This window comes from Coturnix japonica, chromosome 11 (genome assembly GCF_054131305.1).
Source record: "Coturnix japonica strain WE chromosome 11, WE-NBRP24, whole genome shotgun sequence".
Lineage (NCBI taxonomy): Eukaryota > Metazoa > Chordata > Aves > Galliformes > Phasianidae > Coturnix > Coturnix japonica.
In genome coordinates, this window is record NC_140673.1 from 27,906,619 (window position 1) to 27,927,794 (window position 21,176).

The 21,176-nt window shown below is 49.4% G+C and overlaps 1 protein-coding gene and 1 long non-coding RNA gene across 2 annotated transcripts; one reads left to right on the plus strand and one right to left on the minus strand.

Moving 5' to 3' along the window:
• Positions 1-3,030: 3,030 nt before the first annotated feature.
• LOC146759090 (uncharacterized) lies at positions 3,031-14,253 on the minus strand. The gene is made up of 3 exons (XR_014933064.1): positions 14,122-14,253; positions 13,907-14,001; positions 3,031-3,166 (listed from the first exon to the last, which is right to left on the minus strand). It is a non-coding gene; the product is annotated as an uncharacterized LOC146759090 (long non-coding RNA).
• IL12RB2 (interleukin 12 receptor subunit beta 2) lies at positions 7,278-19,451 on the plus strand. The gene is given in 16 exon segments (XM_015870769.3): positions 7,278-7,465; positions 7,947-8,273; positions 8,637-8,751; positions 9,372-9,550; positions 9,752-9,888; positions 10,351-10,495; positions 12,731-12,810; positions 13,723-13,942; positions 14,197-14,397; positions 14,795-14,896; positions 14,981-15,133; positions 15,917-16,054; positions 16,406-16,490; positions 17,292-17,385; positions 17,687-18,179; positions 18,182-19,451. Coding segments are annotated over 16 exon segments (2,832 nt in total). The 5' UTR covers positions 7,278-7,407; the 3' UTR covers positions 18,487-19,451.
• Positions 19,452-21,176: the final 1,725 nt, after the last annotated feature.

Here is a 21,176-nt window from a genome sequence, read left to right on the forward strand (position 1 = left end):
CTGAGTACTTTGGAGGCACACAGAGGAACCACATGCCAACCAGTGTCCCTACACAGGCAGTGCACAGCAACAAGCACCAATAACTATCACTGATCTGTGTGAGACTCTATAGAATGTCCTGGGTTGCAAAGGCCCACAGTGCTCATATGGTTCCAACCCCCTGCTGTGTGCAGGGTCATCAACCAGCAGCCCAGGCTGCCCAGAGCCACATCCAGCCTGGCCTTGAATGCCTGCAGGGATGGGGCATCCACAGCCTCCTTGGGCAACCTGTGAACAGTGCGTCACCACCCTCTGAAAGAGCTCAAGGATGGAAATGTTACTTGTGCAATCCACATTGGTTGCCACTCAAATGTAAAGTAATTACATTTCAGGGCACTATAGTTCATGACACACAGACATACCATGGTGCTGTTTCTCACTGCTGTTCAAACCAACCTCAGTGGAAAGGGTCTTTTCGCATAGAAGGCAAAAGAGAACAAATGAAAAAGGAATCTGAAAATGAAAAGCAGTCTTTTCAAAGCTTGAACAGTCTCTGACCACAGCAAAACCATTCACTGCTAGCTCTTATCTCCAGCCCATCATGTCAGTATAGGGTGTATCAAGTGTGAACTTCCACCAGTGTAAATTCACATGGAAGAGTTACTGGCAGTACAACTCAGGCAGCAGCTCTGCCCCTCTGGGACTCATTGCACACTATCACCTCTCAGAAAGTGTGCTTGAAACAAAATGGATAGCAAGTCACACATTAAATATGCAGAACTAGTTACAACTTTTAATTACTCATGCTGCTGCATAGCCACCATGCCATGCGTGCTCCTGGAGAGCAGAGCATTGTCTGCGACTGAAGCACAAAGGAGATGACTGCTGGCCTCAGCTCAGCCACTGTGTGACCTTCAGCAAGTTACTTGGCCTCAGTTTATTACCCACAACGCCTGGACAGCAATAATTACTATTTCTAATAATACTATTTCTAATCTCAGGATCTGGAGTCCAAACGCCGCATGGCATCCAGTAGTTGGAAAAGTACAAGAATATGAAGATAGGGGAAATGTTCAGTGAGTAATCTTGTGCTGCTTGTCTTATTCTACATGTGCATTTGCTTGGCTGCTCCATGCTGAAAGATTTACAAACATTTGTCTGTCTGTGAATGGTGAGAGATTCAGCTACAGATATGCTGCAGAGACTAAAATGGGATCGTAAGCTGAAGCTAAAGGTTCACAAAGCTAAATAACAGCTGTAACCTGGGGATTGCTGGATGCAAAGGCAGAAGACCAAAGCCCAGGTTGTGACCAGGACCTGCACACAAAACTAGGAACAAATGCCTCATTCAGCAAAATCATTCTAAATGAGGCAGCTGAAAAATGCCAGCAGGTAAAACGGCCATGCAACATCTGTAGGAAGATTCAGTTAAAAACATTCTGTTTGGAGCAGCTCATCACTGTTATCCTCCAAGAGGATCCATTCTTTAAGACGGAAAAGGAGTTTTTTGGAGGGTGGGAGGGCTGAGCACAGCAGCAGAGACTGAAACTAACCTTGAATTTCATAGAAGAGGATGTGAGAAGCGAGGCTGTGGTTTTACATCTTCAATGGCTGCAGTGCATGTCAGCTACACAAGGTCAGATCCTTCAGAAATGATAAAACAATGGGAGCAGCACTGTGATAGAAGATCAAAGCAAGCACTGAACATTATAGAAGTGATCCATCAGCAGAGATTTCAAGACTGATTTTTACCAAAGCAGCCAAGTCTTTCCTTAAAAGAAGGGAATTAAAAATGCCACAAGAATATTGGAAACAATAAAGACAAAACCTCATCATTCTCAACTTCATAGGAGATGCAGTGTGACAGTGTGACCCTGCATCCTCCATTGGGTTCTCTAGAATTGCCCCATTGCACTCGTACTTTCATTGTGAATGCAGCCACACTTTGCTTGGTTTCAAGGAGACAGAGCAACTGTACTTGCAGAACTAAGCAACCAGCTTCATTCTGCCAGGTGAAGGCAAATGCAGGCTCACTGGTGCGAGTAACAGTTGTAAAGCCAGCACACAGACTACCTGTAGCACTGAAGAAACAGACACACAAGTCATCATCACCCAACATACTGCTGCAGCAGCTGCTTCAGCGTTACTCTTGCATAGCGGGCAAAACCTGATGTGAGCAGCTGAATCTCATTGAAGACATGGTGGCCAGAAAGGTAGAATGAATGGACCAAGCACAAGGCAGCACATGCTTTGACATGGGTCTCCTCAACCACATTCAGGGTTTCCTCTTCTACTGGGATGTGAGTTGTGTCTTGCACAATAAGCTGGATTGCTTTCCAGCCCCTGCTCTGAGTCACCCAACCAACACCAGCACAGCGGCCTCTATCTCCAGGGTGGGAACTGCACAAACTGGAGGCGTTGTCAGAAAAGAGATTGCTGAAAGAAACTGAAGGGCCGGGCACAGAGTGGTGCCATGAAAGGAACTTCTGGAAATAGGTGGCTGGAGAAAAGCATTTAAACAAAAGGGCAGGGAAACCTATTGCTAATGAGGGAACTGAGAGGCCACCGAGCAAAGCTGACCAAGAGGCCTAAAGAGAAAAGGAAATGAGGGACACAACTTGCTGAAACGTGGAGCCTGAAGGATAGTGCTGCTTCTAACCTGTAGTGAGCTCAAACCATTGCACTGATCATAATTACAACACCAGTAGTTGTGCTTCTCAAGCATTACAACTGCCTTGGTGTTGCCTCGTACACCATTCAGATGCACAGAAGCACATGCAAGAAAAGCAACCATTATAAGAAACCAATACATGGAAAAAGCAACTATTTACCTTTAGTGACTGATCACGGATGGCACTCACAGATCTGGGGGGTCGACTCCCGTTGACTCTGATGACTTTTGGAGCACTCAGTAATTAACTCGCAGGGAGCCGTCACTCCTCACTTATCATTTCATTGTGATGACTCAGTACCTTTGCTTCACAATTACCCTTCCTCAAGGTTATTTCCAGACCTACAGCTCGACATAACCAGAGAGTGTGATGGCTGTGCCTGCTGATTTCACTTTTGTCTTTGAATGCTGTTTTCTCTGGCAGTAACTTTAACACAAGCACTCGTCTGTACCCCGACCTGGCTCCAGTCTTCTACCATCAGCAGCTCCAACTTCCTCTGATTCTCATTCAAATACCTGGGGAAAAGGAGGCTTTCCAATATCTGGAACTAATTGTCTTTGATAGCTTCTTTCCCTTACAAACCCAGCGTAGGCTCCAGCCAGTAAGCCCTTCCCAGCTCTGTTTTGCATCACTTTGCTTTGCAAGTCTCCTTTTACATGTAAGTCAATCCCAGATACATTATTTCATCTTTCCCTTCCAGCACTTGAGCAGGAATTGCCAACGACAAACATTCAAATTTCATTGCATCATTTATATCTGATTTTCTCCCCCCCCCAATCTCCCCCAGCCCCCACCCCCACTATATTCAGGAAAACCCATATTCTTTACTCACACTTTCTCTCTAATTCCAGCATTCATTGGATTATGAGAGCAAGTTGAAGCATACAGCACCTTGACCTCAACACATTACTTACTTCCTAGTGGTGCTTCCTTTCCAATTTATATCTCTGGGAGCTTGGCAGCACCAGACCTGTGACTCATATCCCACCTGTGTGAGGAGCCCTCCCCTTGTTTCTGTAATCACCGTAATTTGTTTCAGGCAGTAAATATCTGAAACAACCCAGTTTGTAATTCTCCCCCTACAAACTTGCACTCAGCAGGCTGCCTTATGTCTTGCACACACAGCTCAGCTTTGGCACATTCTCATTTTGATCATGCAAACTTCACCCTTGAGAACCGACTTAGTGGAAGGGCAGCACTGCTACTCACCCTGGCAGCTGTGGATCTCAGAAGGCACAGCTTTGCCTGAGCCATAAGAGAGGACACCACAACCATCTCTAGTGCTCTGTTAGAACCTTTTCCTTTGGCTTCTTCTGCTGCAGCCCTCTCTGCTTTGCTACCAATGCCCCACAGCCCATGGTCACCATCCCCACCGAGCATCACCTTATGTCAATGTCAGCCACTGATGGTGCTTTCCCAAGCTGCATTTCAGAACTGCAGACACCACCTCAGCTCAGAGAACTGATGACTCTGAACTTCCCTTGAGATCACCTTCAGCCCCAAGAAGCCCTGGCAGTGCAGGCAGGTTGGTACAGAGCTCAGCACCCGGTACCTCCATTTGCAGCAGGGGCCGTGCCCTTCTGCTCTTATTTTTGCAGTCAAGCACCAGGTCAAGCTTCTGGTGAGTGCTTGGTAAGCATCGTGCCTTCACTCAGACTTGTGAGTGATGACATGGAGTTACTTTGGGCTCAGCTTTGTTTCCTTGCCTTGAAGGAATGCCCTGCACATGAAGACCTTCAGAACTGACAGCAAAGCACTTCCAGACAGACTCTGGAATCCATTAACAGTTGAAATGAGAATACTTAGCAAACCCTTAATGATTCTGTGATTCTATGGAACACTGCTTAAGAGCCTTGTAGAAAAGCCAAGGGTTTATACAACACCTGGCACCTTAAAGACTGTCCCATGACAGCTCTTGGAAACATGCACTGTTTAAACACAACTCAGAGGGAAAGAACTGTATGAAAAAGCAGAGTTTGCTGCTGGAAGAACAGAGAAAGCAGCTGCGTTTCATGATGGGCAGTGGACTGGTGTTTCTCAGTGCAGTTTCCTGCCATGGTGACACAGAGTTCTGATGGCTTGGGCCACCTGAGGGGCACCTTCCTTCAGAGCATCATCACCCACCAGTAAGATGCTGCCTAAGCTTTGCTACTGGCAGCTGAGCACAGAGTGTGCCCACCATACCTTCTGGAAATGGAAACTAGAGGCACCCAGTGAGGTGGAGCAAAGGATGAGGCCTTGATGAAGGGTAAGAGATACGATGCCATATGAACTCCTGTTGGAGTCTTATTTAAAAATACACCAACCTTGGTTTTATGGTGCGTGCTTGGAGGGTGTAAATGTAGCATGAACCAAAAGAAGGCAGAGGGGAAATAAGGCAGACATATAAAAGGAAACTGGTGGTATTTGGAGCCTCTCAGGGCACAGACACATGCAGTGCACGGGGGCAGATGGTGAGCTTTGTCAGCATTTCCTTCTCTCTATAAGAATGAGTGAATATTATGGTGTGATTTGGGAGGGGGCACCATGGCTTGGAGGCTCACACGGCTGTGGCCCTGCAGACCCCAGTTCAGCAAAAGTCGGTCTTTAAGCAAGCGACGGTCACCCACGTCCAGCCAAGAGATGGAACAGCAGTAACAAGGGGCCTCCTCCGTTAGGAGCGCATTCAGGTAGGGCAGCAGCCATTAACAACGTAAGAAATAAGAATCCAGCCCTATTTTCCTGTACTCCGGCTGCAGGGATTCCGCTCTGGGATGGGGGGGAGCTCAGGGCTCCGGTCCTGCGTTACGGCTGTTGGTTCCGCAGCTGCTGCGCGATTCCTCCCCGGGGCAGAGCAGCGCGGGGCGGGGCCGGTAGAGCCGCCCGCACGCGTGGGATGCGCGGAGCCGAGCGGCGCTGAGCAGCGCGGAGCGGGCAGCGATGCTCCAAGAGCCGAGCGGGGACGGCGGGGCTCCTTTATCGGGCTGTGACCTCAGCCCGGTGCCGTTTCGCTGCTGGCAGCCGGATTCCCAATAAACACAACTCCCGACCGCGGCGCTGGCCGCAGCCTCCAACAGCCCGTTTTTACTCCAGAGTGTAACGCAACAGCGCTGCGAGCTCTGCGTTGTGCCGGTAAGGAGCGGCGAGAGGGAGGAGGGCACTTCCACTGCGACCCGCTGCTCTACGAGGGGTGCGTGAGGAGCTGCTGGGTTTGACTCAGTTGTTTGGGGCGCAGTTTTGCTGGCAGCGAAGCCCGAAGGATGTTTGCCCAGTCAAAGTGGCAATTTCAGTTTATTGGAAGGCAGAGCGTTTATCTGAAGAGCTGCCGTGGTGCGATTGCTCATCCCGGCAATTACGAATCACCTCCAGACTTGGCTGCCGTCAACGTGTTGGTGTGAAGCTGAAGTGCTGCAGCAAAACGTTTCCATCCGAAGAACCCGAGGATTTAAATGAAATGTTTAGATGAACCCATAGAAAGTCCTGGCTCAGGTCAGTGGGGCAGTACAACAGTACCTGCATCCTTTGTAAGAGGAGTGCTGCGTCCTCTGATCTGCAGCGTGGACATCAGATCTGGCTCTGGATTCTCAGCAGGGTTTCCCTGCACAACAGACCTGCTCGGTCTCTCCTCGCTGTCCATTATTGTGCCCTTAACTCCATCTCCGTGGTACTCTCACAGCTGCCCCATCCAAATGCACAGCACAGCAGTTTGCCACTGGAGAGGTGAGAGGAACCCACCTGCAAAAGGTGAGGGAAGTATCAACACTGGGGCTCTAGTCAGCCCCAGACATTTCCATCCTGTCTCTTATCCTTCCCTTCTCCATTTCTTTCTTCATCTCCATTCCCCATTGAAGCAGATCTTGTTCCGCACAGTGTTAAGTTTGTGTTAAGGCGACAAATCTAGAAGGCGGATGGGACGAAGGGTGGTGAGCAGGCTGGGGTGACACCCATGTGAGGTGGCTGGTTGGCTTCAGCAGCATCAGAAAGCCTGGGTAGGCAGCAGCAGTGGGCAGACAGCGGGCTGGGCGTGCAGGCTGCCTGAGCTGTGTGCACTGGGCTACATGGCTCCTCTGCAGGCTGCCTGGATGGCAAGAGCACATTGAGGAGCTGGAAAATAGGTGCAGGACTTGAGGACAATGAGAGCTGCTGGAATGTGGCAAGTAAAAAGGCATCCTGGGGAGAAACAGCACGGCTTATTCCTTGAGAAGAAAACTGAGAGGCTTGAGGGCTGCTGCTTCTATTTACTGATTGTTCCTTGGTATGGTGCGTCCTTTCTGCTTCAGGTTCTGCTCCATCTGAGCTGTCACACAGCTGCAAGGAGTTGAAGAAGTGCACTGTGAAATTGCAGATGTGCCGTGCAGGAGGTATGAAAGCAGAAAGGAACGAGAGAAACCTTTGTCCTTTGCATGGGGGGCACTGAGGGTCTGCTCTGGTTGTCTTTTGCAGCAAGGTTTCTGGTTCTGGGCTTGCAGAGCATCTCTGGGAGGGAAAGGAGGAAGTATGGAAGCATGTCTCTCATTGAAGCACAAAGTAAAGGAGCTGTGATTCTAACATCCCCCACAGCTGTGTGTCAGTCTGCAGGGAGAGCCAATGGCACCTTCGGCTGCTGCTTAGGATCACAGCCACAATTCAGCAGTGTTAGCAAGGAGAGTTAATTAGGAGGAGCTGATGGAGGAAGGGTTTGGGATTTCTGGAGTTAGGAAATAGTACCAGTATCATAAAATGATTTTTTTTCCCCACTTTTTAGGTAGAAGATGAGCATTTCTCTGTAGGGAGCAAAATGCAAACTGCGTGGGTTGTACCTGTCACAGCCTGTTTGCTGCTGTACTTCACAGCAGGTAAGATGGTATTTTATGTATATAGCACTCATCACTTAAAAGAAGCGCTGGGTAATTAGTCCTTTCAGACACACCAGTAAACATCTTTCTTGTTACAGAGAGCTAAGTTTGATGCTTAGTTGGGCTTTCACTGTACTTTCCTTATGAGCTCATTGATGAGCTTATGAGCCGCTACCACTGGGTATCTTCCCATTCTTTCATGGGAAGGTTCATGAAGCAGCAGTGAAAGAAGCGGTTCTGACTTGCAGACTTTGCCCTGGGCTGTGCCTTTTGCTGTGACCACTGGTGGTTTGCCTTTGGTTTCTCATCCCCACTTAATCTAGTCAGTGAAGACTGACAGCAATACGCTGTGAGTTACAGCGCAGAGACAGGAATCCTTATGTGATAAATTTGGCCCCACAGCCATCCCTGAATGAGCGTGTTATGAGACATGCAGCAGCAACGGGTCCCTTTAAAGGTTTGTCTTCCCATTCCATTGCAGAAGCGTGCAGTGAAGGAACCGTGTCTGCCAGCAAACCTGCCCACGGTGTCACAGAAATATGCGAGAAGGGAAACATGGCTGCTAGCACTGCTGCTCACGTCCAGCCTGGAACCAACGTTACCCTCTCGTGCCAGCTCAAACAACTCACGTACAGCCAGCAGTGCAAGACAGCTCTTTTCTTTAACGGTTCTGAACTGATTAGCAATTACGGCACTTCAGTAAGCAGCACATTTCCAGTCAATGCATATGGCAAACACATGTTTACTTGCAAAATAGATTGTGAATACAAGAAAAAGCTCATTTGTGGAATTGATATAGAGTCTGGAAGTAAGGAGAGTTTCACTATTCCTCACTCTTTCTAATGTTCTGGGGTGCCTCTGAAGCAGAGGTTGGGGGCTCACAGGGGGTGGCCTCCTCTAGAAAAGGTGTGATGTTGTATTGCTTTTATATCTGAAATGCTGCTGCCTGGAACTGTGCAGTGCTACAGAGGCCTTTCACACCCTGATTCCAGCCCCTCGCGTGGATGTGGGCATCTGCAGGGCTCGTGTGCTTGTTTTTCTCTGCACCCACTGTCTCTCACCTCTGACAAACCTCTTGTGCTGCTTTAGATGTAGTGGCAACATTTGCATGTCGCCAGCTTGCTGCTCTCAACATCTCTAAGGAAGAAACTGATCCAAATATCTGCTTAAGATCCTCCAGATCGGCCAAAAAATGTGTCATGTATCCAGTATGGGACAGATGGCAACCTCACCTGCACCTGGGATAAAGGAAGGTTTACACACATGAACACTACATACGTGATACGGTAGGTAACACAGGGAATTAGGTTCCTTAAAGCCTACAGTCACATCCTAGAGGGGTTTTTGTGTTGGTTTTATGTTGTTTGTTACAGATTTACCCTTTATCAACTCACACAAGAGCTGCTTTCTGAATAAGTCAGTGCAAGGCTGCCACAATCACAAAACCAACCCTTTCTGCCTACAGCTGTGTGTGTGTGCTGCAGTAGTTAAATGACTCCTGGGTTAAGTGCATTAAGAGAATGTGCCGAAACACGGCTCCTTTTTGCAAAGGGATGTTTAATAGTAGAAGCAGTCTTAAACGGGCTGCTTAAAACCTGCTGTTTTCCCATCGTGGATCTTCTCTACGTAGATATTATGTGATTAGCAATGCCAACACCAGGAAGCCTCAATTCTGAGCTCATAGTGCCTCACAGTTCAGCTGAGGAGATGGAGAGAAAACTTTTCCAAGCTGTGTCATTTTTGCTTCCTCTCAAAGAACCTGCAGCCTTGTTGCTCACTCTGGTTTTGCTGAGCTTCCCCTGAAACAGACTGCAGACCTCTGCAGCAGCTCTGAGCAAGGAACAAGTGGATTTGTCTTCCACAGCTTATGAAAAGGTATTGACCAAGAGCTTTCCTTCTATTCTAGGCTATCGGATGGGACTGACACCTTATGTTTCTCAGAAGAAAGCCTGAGTAATAAGTTTGGCTTGCTGGTTCTGAGCACGAAGTTGAACTTTGAATCTACTTACAGACTTGTGGTTGTCGCCTCCAACAAACTAGGAAGTGCTTTTTCACAGCCACTTAAATTCATGCTCATAGACATAGGTAAATGCCTCACTCACCTTCCTGCAGTCAGCACTGGCTATTGAGAGTAAGTGCAAACTGAGCACTCTATCTTTGTTGTTTGAACCTGTCGGGGAAGGTATCCGTCCATCTCAAGCACCCATTCTCACCCACCCCTCCATTATTAGCTGTGATGTGTATCTGAGTGCTGTTTCTTTGTTTTCTTTCTGTTTTTGCTGCCAGTGCAACCACGTCCTCCAAGCCTTTTAGTGGAATGTGAAGATTCTGCAACAAACTGCTCGTTGTTTTGGCACAGTGAAGGCCGAGTGCAGCACTGCAGAGTGAGATACCGACCACTGAGCAGTTCCACCTGGAACACGGTAATCCTGTGTTGAAGGATCAGTTCAGTGGTGATCCCTGGGTGCTCCTGTAACACTATTTCTCCCTCAGGTCTGCTCTATTGCATCTTATTTAAGAAAAACTATTTCCTGCTCCTCAAAGCCTCCATTGCTGCCCTGAAACTGAATGAAAAAATAAACACAAAAAACCCTGCATGTGTGCACAGTTCCCCACACATCAGGCATAGTGCACAGCAAATCAGAGCTTACGTTTGGCACACACACCACTATTAAAACGTGGTCATTTCTGCTCACTGTAGCTCAAGGGGATGGCTGTACATTTTCCAGATGCTTCCGTCTTCTTTAATGCTGGCTGGAATCCCGAGCTCGTATTTTAAGGGCTAAAACGAAGGAACTGCTTGAAGCTGAGAAAAATGTATGAACGTATCGTTAACCCTATTTCCCTGTGAATTTAACGCTCTGTGTCCTTTATCTTCACTGAAGGTTGGAAGTTTAAATAGTGAAAACTGCAGTTTTCATGGTCTGGAGCCACATACAGAGTATGAATTTCAAGTGAGCTGTAAAATTCATCCTGAGAGGGGACTGTGGAGTAACTGGAGTACATTCCAATCCCGGACACCAGAAGCAGGTAATGTGATTTGTTATGCTAAGCCTATGTCTAAAGCTTACGCAGAAACGTAAACTTCAGCTAATGAAATCACAGAACTATAGAATGGCCTGGGCTGCAAAGGCCCACAGTGCTCATCCAGCTCCAACCCCCTGCTGTGTGCAGGGTCAGCAACCAGCAACCCAGGCTGCCCAGAGCCACATCCAGCCTGGCCTTGAATGCCTGCAGGGATGGGGCATCCACAGCCTCCTTGGGCAACATGTTCTAGTGCATCACCTCTGTGTGAATTCAAAACACTGTTTGGTTTTTGCTCCTGGTTCAAATCTGTAAATCCAGAAACAAAACCAACAGGGTTGCAGCAGTCCTGTACTAAAGGCTGACGGGGCCACTCAGTCACTGAGGAGCATCAGATCTGAGGAACACACGCTGGGTTCTGGAGCCTGCTGGACAGTTTGCTGAGGAGCTGAGCTGGATGGATGGGCCCAGGAAAATGCCTCTTCTGGCTCAGTTCAGTTTCAGGTTGTAACAAAACAGATTAAATTTGCTGATCCATCTTCCTCTGAGTAAGGAACATATTTTGCTCAGAGAATTGCCAAATAGGTCTGTCCTCTAAGCAGTGCAGTCATTGGAGATCTCCATAGCCTTAATGGGCGACAACCTGGCCACACATTTCACAGTGAATGAGAAGATGAGAACACGGCGTTTCTGCTCATGGAACAGCACAGCAGAGTCCAGGGGACGCAGCACAGACACGAGCTCAGTTCTCCTCTTTTGTAGCAATTCTAATACCAGTTAGATGCAGGGTCCCCACCTGCATGCCCGACTCCTGTGTGTTCTTATGAAAGAAGAAAGCTTCTCCAGGAGAATCTCAGTGCAGATGCATTGGCTTCTTTGGCATCACCTCCTTTCCTCTCACTGTTGGCTTTCATTGCTCTTTTTGTGAATTCCTATAAGGGCTCCAGGCTTCCACAGTCATTACTCACGCTATTTACCACTTCTGCCTGCAGCAGTTTCTGTAAGAAGCATTGATTGATGCAAAAGGTGTGAACTTTTCCTTCCCTCCCCCACCTTCCTCTCAACAGTTTGCTTTGCCTTCTCAAAGCACCCGGCGTTGCTATGGTGTCTGTGGTCATCACCCCTCTTCCCCAGGCAGTGCTGCAGATGATGACTCTGTCTCTCCTCAGCTGCTCAGGGAATATTTCTGCTATCACTCAGTGAGGTGAGGCTGCAGACGATGAGCAATGTGTTCACAGCCGTTGCTCTTCTTCAAAGCAGCTGAAGTTTTCACACTAGTTTGGCCTTCACTGAATTCAGGACTATGCCCTTTATACGTACAAAGCTGCTTTTCCCCCCTGCCATGTTTCTCCAGGCCACAGAAGTTGCTTTCTGCAAGCACGTCAGCAAAGCGAGCCTTTCTTTTCCACCTAATTTGTGTGGTTTGAAAAGATCCTTAACATCTGGGCTGCTGTTCAGCAGATGCACTTTGCTTTTTCCCCCCCTGCTTTGAACTTGCCCCTTGCTCACAGTCAGTGCCATCCTGGTTGCATTTCTTCTATTGCTCCCGTGGTTTGTTTGTTTTCTGTTGTTCTCTTCCTTTTTTCTTTCCACTCCAGTCACTATTTGCAATGGAAGCGGGACAAATGGTTCTTAACATTGCTGGGACTGAGGAGATTTTCTGTCTTTGCATTCAGCAGACAGTCTCAGCCCCATTCTAAGTAGGGCTGCACATCAGTTGCCTGCTGCTTAGGTTATTAGAAACACTTATTATTATCCCTGTGCTCAAGGACCTGGGGGAGCCAAGCTTTGTCACACTGGCTTTCTTTGTATCTCTTTATCCAAATCTGAATTGTTGGAGCACGTTGTTAATTAGCTTTTGCGGTGAGAACCATTTCTAACACCAAGGGTTTCCAGGAAGCATCTTCCTTGGACCTTAATTCACCTCAGCTTCTATGCAAAGATGAGAGCTAATGCTGTCCCTTTGGTTTATGGGCTTTCTTGGAAGTCACAGTCACATAATTCCTCCTATTGAGATGGTTTGTCCTTTGTGACTACAGGCATCTGGGCAGTCATCCCTGCAGATGAGCTCTATCTGTAATAGCAAATAAAAGCTTCAAGTACAAAACAGCACTTTTAAGACTACAGCACTTACGTGATTTCTGAAATCTTAAATACGAGTTGTTTCAGGATTATGACTTCTGATGTCTTGTTTGCTTCAAAATACTGTCATTAATCCTGTTTCTTTTCTTTTTCCACCAGTGCCCATTGGGCTCTTAGATGTCTGGTACAAACAGCAGGATGTGGACTCTCAAATGCAGAACATTTCTCTCTTCTGGAAGGTAAGTTGTTGAAGGAAAACTCAGTGGATGCAGAAATAATCAGCAGCTTTGGACAGGGAGCCCCATGTTGTGTGTTGGCAGGAAAGGAGAAAGTAAAAACCAATCATCTGGTACCAAAGACTGTTAGCAGGTATTCGCTACTTGTCCAGCAAGTTATGCTGACATTGTAAGTAATTTCTTTACTATGATGAGAACAAAAAGAGAGGTATAAAATACCTTCTGCCATCTGCCATGTCCTGGATATTAAAGGGCTGATAGTGGCAGACTGATGGTAGCACAGAGCTGGTAGCAAGGCCAGTGATCTGCCTGACCTTTTAATGATGATCAGCAGCTCCTTGGAGGCACTGAAACCTGACTTGGGATTTAATCTTTCTTGGAAAGGAAGAAGAACATGATTCATTCATGTCAGGAAGTAACAAGTGTCCCAGCCGCCTTCACAGGAGGTTCTGAATTGAGGCTTCCCCTCCGTTTGCTGCCTCATGTGGAAAAGGCCCTGCAGCTGTTGCTCATGGGATCGCACAGTGAATGGCAAAGTGCAGGCAGACGTGGATGCGTGTGTGCTCCTCCAGGCCTTGCTCAGGAGGGTCTGTAGGTAGAACAGAAATCCCTCTCATGAGGGAAGGTCCCGTTCTAAGCAGATGGACTGTTTGGTTCCTGACCAGAAGTGCTGGCTGAGCCAGTCACTGTCAGTGGCTGCAGAAGGGCCTTTTGTTTTCCTGCAATTAAACCCCCATGTGGAAAGCTGAGTATGCAGCTGTGTGACATGCATCCTCCTTCCCTGAGCAGGTTTCAAACACCACTTTGGTACCACCACAGTTCCCTGCAATACGCTCAGTGCCGTTGGCTTTTTTCCCACCTTTCTTCCAGGCTTTTCCCTTGACTAACAATGTAATAAATTCATTTTCTTTGCAGGCTTTGCAGCAGTCAGAGGCGAGAGGAAAAATCCTGCATTACACAGTGACCTTTGAAGCACTAAGACATGGGGAGTCCAGAGCAATAGAAACAAACGTGACCACGCAAACCAGCTACACCAGAGTCACTCCAAAGATGGGCTACAAGATAACAGTCACTGCTGACAACTCCAGGGGAAGCTCACCTCCTGCGTCCATCCTGACTGACCTGGGCACACAAGGTAAACCCCTTCTGCTGGCAGTGCAAGCCGTCCGGGCACCTGACACAGCAAACATCCAGCTATGAAAGAAAAAGAAAAGCAATGGCCTCTTTTCATTTGTTTTGTATGAGGGAGGGCAGAACTGAAGGGAGGGTGATGGCAAGGGGTGAAACATGGTAAAAACCAGGTATGAAACTCACCAAGTCACCTTAAAGCCGAGGCAAATCTGTGCTGATGGTGTGGTTTCTATTTGGCTGTTCTTTCTCCCATGACAGATTTACCCTCTCCTCAGAATGTCTCTGCTATGGCAATGGGAAATAACAGCATCTTGGTCAGCTGGGAACCTCCCATTAAATCCACTGCATCCATCAGTGGGTATGTTGTGGAATGGATGAGCACCCATAGGAAGAGCGGCCTGGAGCCCCATCCAAGCTGGATAAGGCTTGTCGCATCCAACCTGTCCGTAGTGATACCAGGTGAGCACCACGGACAAGCAGGATGTTGTCAAAGCACTATTTGAATTGTGAAAGCCTGGCCATGAGTGCCTGCAGTTGTTGGTCACTGATCCAAACAGCAGCAACAGCCTTCATATGAGATAGCTCCAAAGTTACACTGAGGGTGCTGGGTTATTCCAGTCAGTCCTTCCCACCTTGGCTTGGTGCTGCTCCTGCCAGGGTTTTAAATCCCCGCTCTCAAGCCAGCAGGAGAAAACAGCACATTCATGCCGTTACTTTGTACTCTGCTTTGAGAAAGGGAAACATTAATTGCTGCCACTCTTCCCCAGCCCACATTAAGTCCTGGGGGAGCAGGTGAGTATTTTAGCCATAACTGTAAATATCCCAGTGGGGTAATTGTTCCTGTTTCTGCATTTAGAGCACATAGAAGATGACATGTGCTACCACATTAGTGTGTTTGCGCTGTATCAGGACAGAGCTGGGCAAGCGACATCAGTGAGGAGATACTCACGAGAAAAAGGTAAAGTGCAGAAATCCCCTTTCAGATGGTTTAAAGCTTCAAGTGCTCAGCACTAAAAGTCAGCTCTTATGTTGTGCTCTGTAGCACCAGCAGCTGGGCCACAGGTGTATGCAAGGCCTCAGGCAAACGGCATCTTGGTTTCGTGGGAAGAAATCCCTCCCCAGCAGCAAATGGGCTGCATCACTTGGTACAAGATATACCTGCAGAGAAAGGCCAGCGATGTGGATCCTAATGTAGGTGGGTATCTGGTGATAAACAACGTGATGTGCAAGTGCTGCTTATTGAGGGGGGGTGGTGGTGAAGGAGGCTTCAAAAGGAGCCCCAGGCAGCTCCGCCAGCAGCAAGATGCACATTCAGTTCTCTGCTACGGCTGCTCATGGACAAGGCTGCGTATTTATACTCATATATGAAGTCTGATCATTCTCAGTTATTCTGAATGAACAAAATTCTCCTCCCCGTTGTTGGTTTTTTCCTTCTTGTTATTCTCATGAGCTGCAGCCCCGTAATTATCAGCAGGGTATAAATAACACTGACTACAAGCTGTATTCAGCAAACGCAGTCAGCACATTGAGACACAGCAGGTAACACACACTGCATCCCTGCACTTGGATGCATTAACCAGGCACAGCCTTGGCCTCCACGTGTGTAACTCCACGCTTCCACCCAAGACAAGAAATGCTTTTCCTTCTCTTATTCAGGAGCTGCAGGGCAGCTTTTAGGGCATGGCTCAGAGTCCCACCATGCAAAGCTCACTTAGATTTAGACACTGACATACCACACAATAGTCAAAGGGCAGAACAGCCAATGCTGAGCAGCATCTCTTCTGCTCTGTGCATGGGGACAGGTCTCAGAGCAACCCCAACAGCCTGAGCTCTCCTACAGCCGTCCCAAGGGCTCAGTGATGTGGACAAGGTTACTTACAGCAAGAGAGAACTCCTGCAAACACAGCTCTTCATAGAGCTAAACACAGTCAGAACACGTGCTGGGGTTTTCATTTGCTTTCCCCTCTTTCTCTTTTAGCCATTTATAATACAACATCCCGACATCCATTCCACATCACAGACCTGCAGCGTGGGGAGTGCTACGTCCTGTGGATGACAGCACTGACGGACGCTGGGGAAGGTCCCTGGGGAAACAGCGAGCTGGTCTGCTTGGAAAGTAAGGGGTCTGATGGGGGACAGGGACCAGCCGAGTGTGGTCCCCATTTCTGTGCTGCCCGGGGGCTGCAAAAACAAATCTGTGGCCTGCGTCCATGGGATGTTCAGTACCAGGTCAGCAATCATGTGTTTCCATCACCGACTGCCTGTCTCTAGAGACAGCTGTAGGCATCCCAGCACTATAAAGTACCATTGTCCCCAAATGCCAGTGCTTCGTTCAGCTCCCCCAATTAAAACCATAAAGCTCCCAGTATTCTTCTCTACAAGTGCAAGCTATGAGTGCTGTCCAGTGTGAACCAGAATATGTTTTGCTTGATTAAAATGAGATTAAAATGCCTGTTCTGTGTTCCAGGTGCCATGGACTGGATTATTGTGCTCACCTGCAGCTTCTTCATACTCTCAGCCTGTCTTTGCTCCCTGCGTCCTGCGAGAAAACTGTGAGTGGACCAACCCATTGCATTTCAGTAACACATGGGCGTTTTGCTAGAGGGCACATTAATGTGGGGAACAGGGAGGATTGTTGTGAACAAAGGCTTTGGGTAACGTGAGCGGTCAGAACAACACTTAGTGCTGCTCAGAAGGTAGTTACAGTTCAAGTCATGAGTTTGTAACTGAGATCCTAAGGCCTCCTTCCACTGCAGCCGGGCTGCTACAGGCCTCAGGCACATCCTGAGAGGGAAGCCAGACCCTGTGACAAACCCTTTTTCTTTAAAGCAACACAAACACATCCCACATCTCCAACTGGATTTTGCAGGGCTGAGCTCCTGGCCGTGCTGAGCACGCTCTGCTCTTAGTCATGCACACCTAACCAGGGCTGGCTGCAGACGATGCTGTGCTGCATGGCATTTCGTTAAGTCAGTACTTGCTCAGTGTTACCTCACTCCTGACTCAGCACCTGGGAAACATCAGCACCTGGAACAGCCAAAAAAGAACACACAAAAGGCTGCAGAGCAGTGCGGAGGGCAATAACATACAGTCATAAAGTGATGTTCCAGCCAGAGGAATTTGGAACAGTGGGAACCCAAAGCTGTGCCGTCCAGCCAGCCAACATTGCTGCGTCCTCAAAAGCCCTGGCAGGCTCTGCCAGACCCACCCAGCCTGAGCTTCTGCCATTCCATAGGAAGGCAGCCTCATCACAGAATCCTGCAGTGAATGTATGCACAAACAGCACATTCCAGCTCAGCAGAACCTGCAGGGATTGGCTTTCGTGCTTTTAACTTCACTCATCCCATCCACAGATTCCTCTTGCTCTTTTCTGCACCTGGGTGGTACAGCAAAGCCATCCCGGATCCAGCTAATGCTACCTGGGCTAAGAACGACTGGTCTATGAAGGTAAATCAGACCTTTTGTTTTCTCCTAACCCCATCGTCTCCAGCAGACAGAGCAGTCAGAGCCATGCACATCAGTCACCCCCTAACAAAGCAAACCCTGCACTTTCTGGCACGGAAGCAGCTCTGCTGTGTTGTGTTACACGTAGTAGGTATCACCCAGTAACCACAGAACAGTGCAGACTAACCTCCACTTAGCAGTGGCAGCTGCTGTGTGGGGATGCCCACATTATGGGGGCGGCTGGGAGGGCACAATGCAGTGAGTGCAGGGTTAACAAGCACTGCTGTACGTGTGCCCCCAGCAGGGTGAGCTGAGCGTACCTTCCACTCTGCTCCTGCACAACACCAGCAGTTTTGAAGAGCCTGAAACGACAGAGGTAGAGGAAAGCTTCCCAAAGACAGGCTGCCAGGCTTTCCAGGACAGGCTCATCAGCAGCATCACCCACAGCAGAAATCACAACTGGCAACTGGAAAGCAGCTTTGAGAAGCAGGACTCAGAGTACAGGCCTCTGCCCAGCACCACAGATGGAGGCAGTTACGAGCAGCAGCTTCCTGACCTGTACCAGAAGATGGTGCTGGAAGTGACAGAGCAAACACAAACCGCATGTGAGTACATTGCGAATCCAGCGACTGACAGAGCTACAGTCTACCTGCCCTCAGCCATCTCCCCACCTGTCACAGACACTAATGAAGGAGACCCTGAACTTTTGTGCAGTCCCATCTCTGTCTTCCCAACAAGTTTTTTGACACCAGAATTTTCCTGCGGAGGGAAGCTTAATTTGGACACGGTGAGGCTGAACAGCAGCTCTTTCACAATGTAGGCTGGCACGGTGGCACAGCAGCCCAGCCTGAACGTTTGCACTTTAGCCAAGCATTGCAATACGTGTTTCATTGCAGCCAGGACAGCAACATGCACGTCACGCCTCCAGGTAACACAGCCCAGCTCACAGGTATCCCAGGTTCTAAGCCCTGCCTTAATTCACAGTGCAGCAGCTCCTCACCCACAGAGCACATTGAGGTAGAACTCAAAAGTCCAGATTGCTGGGTTCATTTCTTGGGCTGCCTGCAGAGCCAGAGCTGCCTCAGGTGCCCACCCGCTGCCTGAACACAAGGCTGCTTTGGACTGCAGCAGACAAGCTCAAAGTCATCCAACACAACGCCTGCCCAGCAACAAGGAGGGACCTCAGTAAGGTCAGAGCTGAGCAGGCAATGGCTGCACTGTGCTCCAGCTGCACACAGCTCACAAACACAGCACCTGAGAATCTTCTGCTCACCTGACGTGCTCAGTGTGTGCTCAGTGCCAGCAGACGTTCCTCACTGCTGCACGAACACAGGCACAGCTCACAGCCCCAGGGACAACAACTGCAGCCCCATGTGGGCACTGCAGGATCCCTCACTCCATTGAGCTCTATCAGCCCTGCTGCAAAACCAGAGCGAGCCGACCCTCAGGGCTTAGCAAGGAACCGTCAGCAGAACGAAGCAGGCACCACGTGCACACAGTACGTCAGATGGGCTGCTGAGATTTGTAATCATTTATTGAAGCATTCTAATTACAGGCTTGAAGTCCGTGTTACACATGTAATGACTTTGTTTACTACGTGCGTTATTTATAAATAGAACGTTGGAAACCTGAAATTTGTATGGTGTTGTTCTCTCTGGTCAAGCTGAAGCTCGAGGCTGCAGCCAGCACACAGCAAAGCACCGTAAATGACAGAGCTGGAGGGGGCAGAGCAGAGCTGAGCTCACCTGGAGCACAACGCATTGCCTCCTGCACTGCCCCCTGCATTGCCTCCTGCATCGCCTCCTGCACTGCCTCCTGCACTGCTCCCTGCATCGCCTCCTCCCACCCACGGCCGGTTGAACGAGTTGTTAAGCAGCAGCACAAACACGGGACAAAGGCCTTGTGTGACACCCAGTGTCATACTACAAGAGCCACAGCTGACCCTTAGCAGTCCTGCAAACACCTTCTCACACTGCATTTCACTTGAACAAAGCAAAGCCGAGTGCTGCATTTGGGCGATCCCTACTTGCTGGATCCTCTTCAGGAGCTCCACGAACTGCTGTGATCCCAGATCCAGAGATCCGGCACAACACAGCTGTGATTCTCAACACCTGAACACACTGCCTGCTCATTTGGGGCCCACAAATGATTATTACCACCACTAAGACTAAGGGGTTCTCTACCTGTGCATTGCAGCAGCAGCACGCACAGAGAGGCAGTGCTTGCACCCAGCCCCTGCACTGTGCCAGCGAGGCTGTGCACTCCAGCACTGCTCCCCTGGGAAGCAGCTTGATGATAAACTGAGCGATAAGGAAGGGCTGAACACAACTCCTGCACAGAGCTTCCCAAAGCAAAGCAACAGGAGCTGCTGGGAGAGCCCAAGGAGTAACACTGCAGGTACAAGCAAATGGGGCTGCTCTCACAGCAGGGCTGTGGCAAAGCCCATTCATCCCATCCATTGCCTCAGCAGTGCTGTGTGGATGGGAACACTTACCCTCGCTGTCCAACCATGCGACACAGGCTCACCATGCTCACGGCAGGCACTGTATATTGAAGTGACTTCCAGACGTAGCACCAGACGCTCACAGCCAGGCCTGTTGTCCAGGAGCAGCACAGCCCCCATGTCTGCCCCACCACTGCACCAGACGCTTCTCCCTCTCCCACCCACGGTCTCCATAGGGGTCCCAGAACAGGATTTGTTGACACTCAGACTTGCAGATCAGATGGAAGGAAGCTTCAGAGCAGCTCCTGCAGCACAGCCTGCACCACGGAATGACCAGAGGCCAGTTCTGAGCTGTACTTCAGAACAGTATTTCTTGCCTGGAACCTGCTCGTAGCTCACTGCCGCCTCCCTGCTGGCCGGGAGCTCTGGGCTGTTACACTCACAGCTCAGCAGAAGATGCACTTCCATATGAACAAGGGCTTCCAGCAGCAATCTGCAGAGCAGCTGCCCCAACTGGCACCTTCATCCCAACCCAGCAGACGTGCACTGCCATCCATCACTGATCAGAACTGCTGTGTGCACCATGGCAGTCCCACAGCCCTGCAGTGCCGTCACCCCGCAGCAGGCTGCAGCCCAGCACACCCCACCGAGCCCGACCTTCAGCTGCTGCTTTTTCAGCGAACAGAAGCATCACTTCTGCTTGTTCTCTGTGCAAGACAACAGGAATCCCATTTCCTCACGTCTAACTCAGTGCTACGACTCAGAGCCAAGGCCAAGGAGCCCGCTCAGCGGGATCCACAGATCGCTCTTCAGACGGTTGTGCTGAACTCCTGCCCACAGAACAATCTATCTGTCCATACCTGAGCAGCAGCACAGCCCAGCTCACTCCTGCAGCGCCCGAGCTGCCAGCAGCTCACAGGGGCACAGCCCAACAGCCACCAGAGGTACCAAGCACACCACCTGCGAGTGCAAGGCAGCATCACCAGCAGCTCAGCAGGAAGGGAGAACAGCTCTGGTACCCCACGTCCTCCTCACTCCTTGCTATCAGGTATTGCACCTGAGGAAACAATGTGCAAGGTGGGCAAGGGAACCACATACAAAAGGGAACCAAGGCAACAAAGCGCAGCCGCCCACCTCTGCACGAGGTCGCTCCCACGCTCAGCTCCACGTGCAGGGTTCTGTCATTCTTTACAAGTTACCATAATTACACTTTCGGGGTCCAGCAGCTCGTTCCAAGTTCTGGTCCCAGCCCGGTGTCCAGACATCTCCCAGCTGGGAAGGGCTGCTCTGTGCCAGCAGCACACTGCTCATACCTGGCTCACAGCTCAGCACAGAGCAGCACTGCCATGCT